Below are 13,437 nucleotides of genomic sequence, written 5' to 3' on the forward strand. Positions count from 1 at the left end.
GCCCTGGTCGGACGCATGCGCATCCTCCAGGCCAGACGCATGCGCAGACCGGCGTGATGCAGTACGTCATCACACTGGCCTGTGCAGGGAGTCTTCCTAGCGACTTATAGGCTGCAGGCCTAATGTGGCCTGCAGCCTATAGTGTTCATTTGTATCTGAGTCCTGAGGAACGTGGCCCCCTCCGGTGCTAGCGACGCCACTGGGTATGAGGGGTCCCATGCGGTCATGTGCGGTTCAGATGGCCTTGGGCCCGGGTGGCCGCCCGATCCGCGATAATGGTGATCCGCCACTGCACAGGTGTTTCATGGATTTTATTAGAATTTGAAATATTTAATTTTTTCCAAAAATATGTCGTTTTAGCTCACAATTTTTTATTTTTACTAGGGGCAATTGGAAAAAAACCCACACAATTTGTTACTCAATTTCTTCCAAGTATGACAATATCCCATATGTTGCAAAAGGTCCGTGTGTCATCAGCATATGGTGCTCGGCTGCGAATCATGATGACACTCTGGTTTTATATGACACTCTGGTTTTATGTTGACAAACAGAAAAGCACGTGGTGCTTTTCTGTTTTCATTAATTTATTTTACTGCTGTTGCGCGAATCACGTGCGGCACCCGGAAGTGCTTCCGTGTGCCGAGCGTGATTTGCACGCACCCATTGACTTCAATGGGTGCGTGCAGCATGAAACACGGGCAAGTATAGGACGTGTCATGAGTTTCACACAGCGCACATACGCTGCGTGAAATTCACTGACAGTCTGAACGGCCCCATTCATTAACATAGGTCCGTGCGACTGGCGTGATTTCCACGCGCGTAGCACGGACGTATTATACGTTTGTGTGAATAAGGCCTTTAAGGCATTTATCATTTTCCTGGACATATGACAGGGTTTAGGATTAAATGAGCACAATGCGCATTTGAGGCCTATTTTGGTGATTTTCACAGCATTGGCCCACCATTGCAGGAGTCTGAGGTCAGATAGTAAAACAAGCCCTCAAGTAGCGACCCCCCATTTTGGAAACTGCACCCCTCCCGCATTTTGACCCCACAAGGGTTTGTTTTTTTTAATTAGAAATTAACACGCAGCTGCAAAGTGAAAATTGCAATTTTCCACTGATATGCCATTTTAGTGCACAATTTGTTGTGCCCAGTTCGAGCCACTGAAGACAAATACCTCATAAACTGTTAAGTGGGTTCTCCCGGGTATGGGAATGCCATATATGTGGAAGTATACTGCTGTTTGGCTTTTGGAGCGTGGATTTTGCTTGGTAGTAGTTCTGTTTGGGGTTTTACTGTTTATAATGTGGGGAGCATATATAATCTGTGTAGTGTACATCAGGGTATATATAAGCTGTACGGAGTACATCAGGGCATAATAAAGTGGTATATTAATGGAAAAAATAAATAATAACCCACAGATATGTGGCCAGTGTCGCACTGATAAATGGTGCCGATCTTATCCCCCTTTTGGAACACACTCTGCACTTTTTGTGTCGCCACATTCTGAGAGCCATAACTTTTTATTTTTCCGCCAGCAGAGCTGTGTGAGGGCTTAATTTTTGGGGGACAATCTGTTGTTTTCATTGGTACCATTTTGGGATACATGGCCAGCAAGGTGACCAACAAATAGCAGTTCTCCTATTGTTTTTTATCCTTTTTGCTTTTCCAGTGTTCACCGTGCACTATAAATGAAATTTTTACTTTACTCTGTGGGTCCATACGATTACGGCGATACCAAATATTTATATATATATATATATATATATATATATATATATATATATATATATATATATATATATACATATATATGTGTGTGTGTGTTTTACAGTGTTTACACAGTAAAATCACTTTTTTTTAAAAAAACATTTATTTTTTGTGACCCCATATTCTGGGAGCCATAATGGTTTTATTTTTTTGTCAAAAAAAGCTGTGGGCGATCTTGTGTTTTTGTGGGACAGGCTGTAGTTTTTATTAGTACAATTTTGGTGTATATGCAAATTTTTTATCACTTTTTATTCTGTTTTGTGAGGGATGGTGACCAAAAAATAGCGATTCTGGTTTTTTATTTTATTTACAGTATTTACAATTCCGTGAAATTTTTAAAGTTTGGGTCGTTACGGACGCTACAATACCAAATATGTGTACTTTTTAAAATGTTTTCAGTTTTTCCCTATAATGAAAAGCTAATTATGGGGAAAAAGACGGTTATTGTATTTTTAACTTGAAACTTTTATCTTTATACCTTTTTAAAACATTTTAATTAACTTTTTTTTTTACTTTTTTTGTCCCACTAGGGGACTTGAAGGCATGAAGCCCGGATCGCTATTCTAATACACTGCACTACCTACATAGTGCAGTGTATTGGAGCAGTCAGTTATACACTGACAGCAAGCCTATTAGACTCCGCCTCCGGATGGTCTAATAGGCTTCCGTACTTGGCGCTGCATCTAAGAGGTTAATCGGATGAATTGGAGGCTAGCTTCGGTCCTGACTGTTACAGCAGATTGTCAGCTGTAAAATACAGCTGAAACCGACTGGTGTAGGCGCTGGCTCAGCTTCTGAGCCCGCTCCATTACTGCTACGTATAGTTATATTCTGTTGCGTTAAGTACCTAATGGCAGCGAGGTAACTTTATGTGGCATGTTGTTAAAGGGTTAATTACATGATGTTTTATTTACTGGTAAATTCAGAATTCTGTAGGACTCCTCTGTTAATAGAGAGCAATGAATTTTGGCAGTTTAGATGACAGACACACACTTAGAACTATGGTTCGGTAACATGGCTAGAGCTAAATCATTTTCAGAACCAAACAAAACCAGGAGAATTTTACACAAGTATTGAAATCAGCGATGTATATGAATAAAAAAAAAACAAATTTTTATTAAAAGTTGGAATTTCCCTTTTTGTTATATCACTATGGGTTGGACATGTTTTTTTCTTTTTTTTTTTTTGCCATTCAATAAAGCTGATAGGCTTCATGCACACTGCTGTGGGCCTTTACCTCTTTGATCCCCTGATTTTCTATTGAAACACATAGCTTTTTTTGTCATGGATTTATATATCGCATGGATATATGGCTTGTTTTATCACGTGAGGTCTTACTTCTATAAAATAACAGTAGCAAAATTAGGATGGAATTGTATATAAGTGAAATGTGAGGTATTACCAATAGATTAGTGTCAATATGAATTACATATGCAAGTTTACAAAAAGTTTGATATTCAAATAATTAAAATCACATCTATAATATCACTGTGACCTTCATTTCCAGCATGAACACTGAAATGGATTTAATAATTTGTGATGGTGCCAAATCTCATATGCATCCAAATTACAATAGTCACAAACCTTGTGCTGTGAATAATAAGCTGGACAAATTATCTAATGTGATGTGAAAGCCATCTTAGTCATGCTGCCGACCATGGCAAACTCAAATGATAAGCACAGCAAAAGTTTATTACGTTGATTTAATGCATCTATCAAGCATGAATGAATATCTAAGCAATTAGCAATACTATTTACATGAGCATTCAAGTGACAGCTCTGATTATTTAGAAATATTGACCAGCTGTCTATAGATTCAAAGTAGAAAAGTAAGAATTCAAAAAGTCTATATATAATAGACATCAGCCATGCACAACACAGTGTCCTGCAGACAGCAGATCCATAAATAAGTTAATGTATTAAAGGAAAACTCCGAGCAAGACTGACGCGGTATAGAAAAGAACTCTGAACTCCCATAATGTTATGCATCAAAGTTTTATCATATAGGCCAACCAATGCACATGTGACGTTTTGGTTTTAACACTTCGGCCCTTTGTCAAAGAGGATTGCTGCAAAATGCATAGAACAAAGGAGGTAAGTAGCTATTGGCTCTAAAGAATATTGGCCATTGCCTCATGAAAAGAGCGCATATACCATGCGGCAATGGCCGATATTCTGAAGCATTGATTGTTGACTTACCAGCTTGGTTCCTTAAAGAGGCTCTGTCACCAGATTCTCAAATCCCTATCTCCTATTGCATGTGATCGGCACCGCAATGTAGATAACAGTAAAGTTTTTTGTTTTTTTTAAAAAAACGTTCATTTTTGGCCAAGTTGTGAGCTATTTTATATATATGCAAATGAGCTTTGAAATGGACAACTGGGCGTTTTTTTTTTCGTTATGTCCAACTGGGCGTGTATTGTGTTTTTAACTGGGCGTGTTTATGTGTATGACGCTGACCAATCAGTGACCAGTCAGCATCATACACTCCTCAACATCTGCACGCTCCTCTCCTGAAATATTCTGTGCTGCTGTGAACTCTGTTCTTACCATTACGTAGCTCTCAGTCTGTTACCTCTCCTCCACTCCTGTCCTCAATAACACCTTCACATGATTGGCATGTCACATACTCCCACATTAACTTTACCTCCAGCCAGGATGCGATGTCTATTCACACTCCCGACACTTCAGGAAAGTTTCTGTGGGACTTAACACAGCACAGCGTGATCTCGCGAGATCACGCTGTGAAGACAGAACAGCGTGATCTCGTGAGATCAAGCTGTGATGTGTGAGTAAGTCCCACAGAAACTTTACCGATGTGTCGGGAGTGTGAATAGACATCGCATTCTGGCTGGAAGCGATGTCTATTTTCTCTCAAAACACTTCGGTAAAGTTAATGTGGGTGTATGTGACAGCACAGCGTGATCTCGCGAGATCACGCTGTGCTGTGATTACAGCTGAAAATGAATGGAGAGAAGTGTATGACGCTGATTGGTCACTGATTGGTCAGCCTCATGCACTTCCCATTACAACGCCCAGTTGGTAAAAAGGTAAAACACGCCCAGTTGTCTATTAAGAAACTAATTAGCATAAATCTAAAATTGATCATAGCTTGCTCAAAAATGATTGTTTTTCAAAATAAAAACCACTGTTGTTATCTACATTACAGCGCCGATCAGATTATATAGGTGATAGGGCACTTATAATCTGGTGACAGAGCCTCTTTAAGATACATATTTATATAACCTATACTAACTACAGATGTAGCACTCTTTAGCTTTGCTTTTAACGCAATAAATAGACTGGCAAAAAAATTTAACGACTTTTTCAATGGCCTTTCAATGGCTTTTGTTGTGCAATATAACGCTGCAGCAAGGTATCAGAGTCAAGATAAACTTGGCTACATCTGTATATGACTCATAGACCTTCATCACCATCTTATAACAAAGATATCAGGAACTATTTTGAAAGACAAGATTTTAAAAAGTAACATCATTTTGCCCTAGATGTAAGCGTTTGGCACTTTTTAGAGCCAACATATTTTATAGATGTTTTATGCTCCTGGAGGTGGAATATGATTACAAACCTCATTTTGGAGTATAAAAAGCGTTTTGTGTAAAAGCCTGAGGTATTGAGCCTGATTATTCACTACTATTCATCTTCACAGCTTATATTAGGAATGTTAATGAATCTCAGTAAATTCTATTATTTTAACTTGCTCCTAGACCTAAAATAATATTACCACAGAGAGATATGATAGAAAAAAATTGAAAATATGCAATAGATTATAAACAGACACAACATTTTAGAAAACGAAACGTAAATCAACAAAGTCAAAGTTTTAGAATAATAATTAGCGTTAAATACATTTGCATATTCCACACTGAGGCATGAAGATTTGTCAAAAGCAAATAACATCTACCAGAACTTCAGTATCATATTAAATAAAATTCCATAAATAAAAAAACAAAACAGTAACATATAATATCATTCAGAAAAAGTGAATCTAAGGGAATTATAATATTACAAAAAATAAATAAAAATATTCCATTCGAATAGACTTTATTTACATTTAGGGTCAAGTGTGGCAAAAACAGTTGGAGATATGGCCGCAAATCTGTAGCAAAATGATGCAGCATATTCACGACGGATTTCACGACTTGCTGTGCAAACGGTAAAGTTCACAGCAAAAAACAAATAAATCTTCAGCAGATCCTAAAATCAATGCAGATTTATGTGCAAATAAGGATTTATAATTGTACTGTACTTTGTTACCGATTCTCAGAGCAGAATCTGCACTAAATACCTGCTACAAATCCTACCACACCTGAATATATAACCATGTTTAAGGTACCCATTCCTACTAGTCATAAGTCTTAGAAAACTTGGAATTAAAAATTTTCTATACCATGAATAATATGCTGATCATGTGTGCAAACAAAAAAGTATTACAAAGAAGAAAAATTTAATTTTAGATATATCGGCAAGGAGTTCTCAGAATATCTCTAGTGTTTAATCAATTTTTTGTGTGGTTTAATGTGCATTGGACTCAAGTTGATACTGGTAAAACTGGTATTACACAACTAATGCACCCTTGTCCTACTATATTCTGATAATGTCTAATGCTTCATCCTTAATACCGATTTTTTTCATCATTGTACAAAAAACTACCATGCCAGGAGATACTTTACCTATTATATAACAGTATATCAGGAACCCAGATTTGATCAGAAGGAAAACGAAGAGTTTGTACTCCAGGGTACTCCGCTTGGTCCCATGTCAAATAGAAGTCATTCCAGTACTGTTGAATAAACAATATAGAAGTGATCACTTCTGTGTATAGTCCTGCCGTTTGTATTTTAATTATGGGTTGCTGTCAAGTTTGTTCATACTGGACTTATTTCGAGCTACAAAGTATAACTTAGAATAAATGTGCACCAGGTTCGGTGGTTACAGAACGTATGGCCAGACGTATGGAACTGTATACTTATATAGTTACCTACATCTGCTATTGACTGTCATTAGAAAAAATTTATTCTGTACAGTATACTTTTTTTTTTATACAGTTGTATTGAAAAGTCGATTTAGGGCTGAGGGATCCTGACATATACCACCAAAGGTATGAAAAAAGCACATGCTTACGTTTGGCCATTAAAGTCTATGTGCATGTCAGCGTATACGTCGGGAGTGTATGAGCCTGAACGTTTTTAAAAGAAATAGTTAAAAAGATCTGACTGGCTTGTAAGTTATTATTTTTTTCACTTTTTTTCCTTGCTTTTTCAAAGTATTTGTTCTGCATCACAGGACATCTAACCTATCTTCAATAAATGTAAAAATGTACATACTGCTTTTTTTCCACTTTTTTTTTAACATCAAAGAGTTTATTGGACCATAACATAGCTGAGAGGACCGTTAACTTCAACATAAACAAGCATTAAACAGAGACCAAATCTGCATCTCCCAGCAGGTCAATTACTATTAATGCTTTCAAAGAATGTATTTGGCTACACTTTATAGAGCAAATTGGCTATGATATTAAAGAGTTTGTGGAAAGTAGTATTTCTGGATCCCATCATTAGGTTTAGTGGTCAATTCATTTTTCACACAGAATAATATACTCCTACTAAATGACAGAATGTTTAAATAGCTTAAATAATTCAACACTTAATAGTTCACATATACATGTCCTGTACTAACAAGGTATGATACTAGTAGAGTATTAAAAGGAATATTTATGGTTCATTAAAAAAAGTGAAGTGTAGGTGCTTCTTAGTCTCTGTTCACACTAGCATCACAGATTCCGTTTATAATAAAAGCCATAGCACTTTGAAAGATTCGTAGTGTGACTGAACAAAATGGTGCCTGACGGACTCTTTTCATTACATCGAGGTTTCATGAGCTTTGACGGCAGGAATAGAGCTAATTGTTGTGTTATTCTTGCCATTAAAGGGACAAATACTTGATGGAAGGGCCTACACATAGTGCGAACATAGCCTTATATTCATATCATATGATTCTTTTGCTTTATTCCATATGCCAGTAAAACTGAGGGCCAGAGGCATAGCTAAGAGTTCAACACAGAAGGGGGGGCGATACACTTTTGAGTGAATGTTTTTAGTGAATGCTGGAGCAAGGAACCGTCAGCTCCCTGCTTCAGCATTGAATTCAACTGTATCAACTGTATCTTTTGGTAGGACTTGAAAAAGCCTTCATAGAGGAGGTGAAACGTTGTGGTTCCATGTTGGATGAATAAATTCACTTTATTTGAGTGCTGCTTCACGTTCTCTTTTTTGGATATCTAACACATAATGAGAGGTCACTCCTTTATTTTTGAAGCTTTGCACCAGCCTAGTCAGGCATTTGTTCACAGTGCTGCTCCAATCCTCTGCTTTTTTCTACAGTGGGTGGTATGTGGTGTGGTGTGGTGTGTGGCGCTGTCAACAGTCAGGGTGTGTGGCGCTATCTATAGGGTATTTGTGGCGCTATCTACAGGGAGAGGTGTGTAGCACACTCTTCCTTTAGGGGGTGTGGCGCTCTCTACATGGGCACTTTGGCACTATCTACAGTGGGTACTGTGTCACTATGTGGGCATTATCTACAGTGGCCACTGTGGCATTATCTATGTGGGCACTATCTACAAGGGCATTGTGGCACTATCTGCATGGGACATTAACTACAGGGGCATTGTGGCACTATCTGCATGGGCACTGTGGTGTTTTCAGGGGGTTGGGACAAAAAAACTCTGAGGAATGAAATTCATCCGTTTTTTTGACGGCCATAAAACAGCCATGGAAATGGATGAAAATTCGGCGACACACTGATGCAAAGTGGCAATTAAAAACTGACAGTTGATCCGTTTTTAACGGCTGTTTTTCATGTGAATATAGCTTTATTCTTCTCTTTACAATAGGCTCCTGGGATCTCCTGTGATAGGCTCTAAAGCTATATAGGACCTGGTCTTCAAACACGTGTGCTCTGTAAAGAAATTGGGTAAATACTTATAAACAAGTGCTGAATGAACCCTATCGCTAGCTGTCTTTCAAGCTTGTCCGATTTCAGACGGTCGTAATTCAGGTGCATTTTAGAATCCGTATTTTGGCCGCAACACCTGGAACTCTCGCAGTTTAACTAAACGAAACTTAGTTCACCAGAAGCTTATGATGAGCTACATTCGGTAAAGTTGGACAGCAAACTTTGGCATATTTTTACAAAACAGCTTGTTTAGGGACAAGCTTTACATTACAATTAATAAAAGAATTTGTGCTGAAATATGATTAAATAAAATATTACATCCAAAGGTTTATATGAATAGCTTTATTATGCTGGAGTAAAAAAAAACAGGGATGCATTTAAATTTGTTTTTTTAATTGTGCTGTAATTTTGTAATTCATCAATAAGATATAATTATCTCCTCAAAAAAAAAAAACTGAAAAGCAATTTCATGTATTAAAGAAAACTTAATTACACAAAAGTATGGTACTTACAATCTGAAGCCATGCATTCGTAATCAGAACTTGATTCTTTTCATCCTGGAAGAAAAAATAAATAAATCACTGTGATGCTGATTACAAATATGACCCTGGAAATGTCAATGATTTCCTTTAACCCCTTCCAGAAATTCGATGACTTTAATGTTAAATTGTTAAAGGGGTATTCCAGTTTCTTGAAAATAAAACGTATTTATTGTATGAACTAAAGTCATGCAATTTTCTAATATATTTTAAGTATCATTCCTCATTTCAAAATCTCTGCTGGTAGTAATTGAAAGGGAACCTTCATAGTTTATTTCCAGTGGAAGTTGTAGCCATGTGACAAACACACAAGTGTCTGATAACTGTACTGTAATGAGTCGTGCTCCTGCGTGATCATCACATGACTAAGATTGGTTTTCAGGATTTCCATTCAGTGATTATAAGCAGAGATATTAAAACTCTAAGGCACTGATACACAAAGTATATTAGAAAATTAAAGCTTTATTTACTGAAACTAGAATACCCTTTTAAGTTTTAAGCAACCAAATTTGCATCATTCGGATGAGAGATGACCTTCATTGTTGATAATTTGAGTTAAATAAATTTTTTCGTGGGCACAATAAACAATAAAACAACAAAAAAAGTAATTTACTGATCTACTAAGATGTTCGTGGGACAAGAATGCCTCTCTAATGTGAGTGTACACCAACACAGGCTGAGCCACCTGTATATGATCAATGTTTTTAGCACATGAGTAAAAATATAGTAAACTGTAATTTATATATTAACCCCTTATCGACCGCCCACCGTCTTTTGGCAGCAGGCAATACAGGTGGTTCGTCTACAGCGATGTCTATTGGCTCATGAGCGCTCCTGTGAGTACTCGATCTCTAAGCATGAGCTGTAACTAACAGCTCCTGAACTTAGAGCGGCCTGCTGAACGCAACTGGGATAGGTCCGTGACCGTGGCATGATCAATGAGAACGCCCCTCTTTGATGGCGTCACTGGAAACTCGGTGATGCAATTGAAGACCGGGGAATCCCTCTGCATTCAGACCTGGGGACCTAGAAAGCTGTTTGCTTTATATGCCTACTGTTAAGGCACACTATGTACTGCCCTTACAGAAGCCTGTGTCATAGTGGCACAGTGTAATGTATTAGCATACAAGAGTATGCTAATACATTATAAGTAAAAAATAAAGTTATAAATAGTTATCCCTTCATGGGATTAAAAAAAATGTAGCAAAAAAATAAATAACTAAAAGTTTTTCCCAAAAAACTCTTTCTTTTAAAAATAAAATATATTCTATTGCCCATACATTACATAAAAACAAAAATAACCTACACATATTAGGTATATACATGACTGTAATAACCTGAATAATTAATTTAACAGGTTATTTAGACTGAAACCTGAACAGAATAAAAAATAACAACAAAAAAAACAACATTGCAGAGAATCGCTTTTCTACTAGCAAACTGCACAAAAACAAAATACAATTTATCCCGCATAAAACAAGTCCTCATACAGCCACGATAATGAAAAAATAAAAAAGTTATGGCTGCTGAAAGGAAGGGAGACAAAAACTGAAAAATTTAGCTGGTCATGAAGGCCTTTTCAGGCCCGGTCATTAAGGGGTTTATATATATATATATACATATATATATATATATAGAGAGAGAGAGAGAGAGAGAGAGAGAGAGAGAGAGAGAGAGAGAGTAGCACGCCCTTTTATAAGTTGGCACTTGCTACATCTCTACATATATACAGTATATTCTGTATATATTTATATAATTATATATATATATATATATATATATATATATATATATATATATATATATATATATATATATATATATATATAATGGGTATGTATGTATATATACACTACCGTTCAAAAGTTTAGGGTCACTTAGAAATGTCCTTATTTTTGAAAGAAAAGCACAGTTTTTTTCAATGAAGATAACATTAAATTAATCAGAAATACACTCTATACATTGTTAATGTGCTAAATGACTATTCTAGCTGCTAACGTCTGGTTTTTAATGCAATATCTACATAGGTGTATAGAGGCCCATTTCCAGCAACCATCTCTCCAGTGTTCTAATGGTACATTGTGTTTGCTAACTGTGTTAGAAGGCTAATGGATGATTAGAAAACACTTGAAAACCCTTGTGCAATTATGTTAGCACCGCTGTAAACAGTTTTGCTGTTTAGAGGAGCTATAAAATTGACCTTCCTTTGAGCTAGTTGAGAATCTGGAGCATTACATTTGTGGGTTCGATTAAACTCTCCAAATGGCTAGAAAAAGAGAGCTTTCATGTGAAACTCGACAGTCTATTCTTGTTCTTAGAAATGAAGGCTATTCCATGCGAGAAATTGCCAAGAAACTGAAGATTTCCTACAACGGTGTGTACTACTCCCTTCAGAGGACAGCACAAACAGGCTCTAACCAGAGTAGAAAGAGAAGTGGGAGGCCCCGCTGCACAACTGAGCAACAAGACAAGTACATTAGAGTCTCTCGTTTGAGAAATAGACGCCTCACAGGTCCTCAACTGGCAGCTTCATTAAATAGTACCCGCAAAACGCCAGTGTCACCGTCTACAGTGAAGAGGCGACTCCGGAATGCTGGCCTTCAGGGCAGAGTGGCAAAGAAAAAGCCATATCTGAGACTGGCTAATAAAAGGAAAAGATTAATATAGGCAAAAGCACACAGACATTGTACAGAGGAAGATTGGAAAAAAGTGTTATGGACAGACGAATCGAAGTTTGAGGTGTTTGGATCACACAGAAGAACATTTGTGAGACGCAGAACAACTGAAAAGATGTTGGAAGAGTGCCTGACGCCATCTGTCAAGCATGGTGGAGGTAATGTGATGGTCTGGGGTTGCTTTGGTGCTGGTAAAGTGGGAGATTTGTACAAGCTAAAAGGGATTTTGTATAAGGAAGGCTATCACTCCATTTTGCAACGCCATGCCATACCCTGTGGACAGCGCTTGATTGGAGCCAATTTCATCCTACAACCGGACAATGACCCAAAGCACACCTCCAAATTATGCAAGAACTATTTAGGGAAGAAGCAGGCAGCTGGTATTCTATCTGTAATGGAGTGGCCAGCACAGTCAACAGATCTCAACCCATACAGCTGTTGTGGGAGCAGCTTGACTGTATGGTACGCAAGAAGTGCCCATCAAGCCAATCCAACTTGTGGAAGGGCCTTCTGGAAGCATGGGGTGAAATTTCTCCCGATTACCTCAGCAAATTAACAGCTAGAATGCCAAAGGTCTGCAATGCTGTAATTGCTGCAAATGGAGCATTCTTTGACGAAAGCAAAGTCTGAAGGAGAAAATTATTATTTAAAATAAAAATCATTATTTCTAACCTTGTTAATGTCTTGACTATATTTTCTAATCATTTTGCAACTCATTTGATAAATATAAGTGTGAATTTTCATGGAAAACACAAAATTGTCTGGGTGACCCCAAACTTTTGAACGGTAGTGTATATATATATATATATATATATATATATATATATATATATATATATATATATAAAGGGTGGGCCATTTATATGGATACACCTAAATAAAATGGGAATGGTTGGTGATATTAACTGCCTGCTTGTGGCACATTAGTATATGGGAGGGGGAAACTTTTCAAGCTGGGTGTTGACCATGGCGGCCATTTTGAAGTCGGCCATTTTGTATCCAACTTTAGTTTTTTCGATGGGAAGAGGGTCATGTGACACATCAAACTTATCGAGAATTTCACAAGAAAAACAATGGTGTGCTTGGTTTTAACGTTACTTTATTCTTTCATGAGTTATTTACAAGTTTCTGACCACTTATAAAATTTGTTCAAAGTGCTGCCCATTGTGTTGGATTGTCAATGCAACCCTCTTCTCCCACTCTTCACACACTGATAGCAACACCGCAGAAGAAATGCTAGCACAGGCTTCCAGTATCCGTAGTTTCAGTTGCTGCACATCTCGTATCTTCACAGCATAGACAATTGCCTTCAGATGACCCCAAAGATAAAAGTCTAAGGGGGTCAGATCGGGAGGCATTTCTTCTGCGGTGTTGCTATCAGTGTGTGAATAGTGGGAGAAGAGGGTTGCATTGACAATCCAACACAATGGGCAGCACTTTGAACACATTTTATAAGTGGTCAGAAACTTGTAAATAAC

General features: G+C 37.4%; 1 protein-coding gene across 1 annotated transcript in view; it reads right to left on the reverse strand.

Moving 5' to 3' along the window:
• The window catches only part of LOC142740126 (neuronal acetylcholine receptor subunit alpha-7-like), a 253,583-nt gene that overhangs the window by 155,425 nt on the left and 84,721 nt on the right, over positions 1 to 13,437 (reverse strand). The window contains exons 3-4 of the mRNA XM_075849855.1: positions 9,258 to 9,302; positions 6,465 to 6,574 (exon numbers count right to left, since the gene is read on the reverse strand). Of these exons, the coding sequence (XP_075705970.1) occupies positions 6,465 to 6,574; positions 9,258 to 9,302 (155 nt within the window). The remainder of the gene's footprint in view (positions 1 to 6,464; positions 6,575 to 9,257; positions 9,303 to 13,437) is intronic.

This window comes from Rhinoderma darwinii, chromosome 1 (assembly GCF_050947455.1).
Source record: "Rhinoderma darwinii isolate aRhiDar2 chromosome 1, aRhiDar2.hap1, whole genome shotgun sequence".
In the NCBI taxonomy this organism is placed as follows: Eukaryota; Metazoa; Chordata; class Amphibia; order Anura; family Rhinodermatidae; genus Rhinoderma; species Rhinoderma darwinii.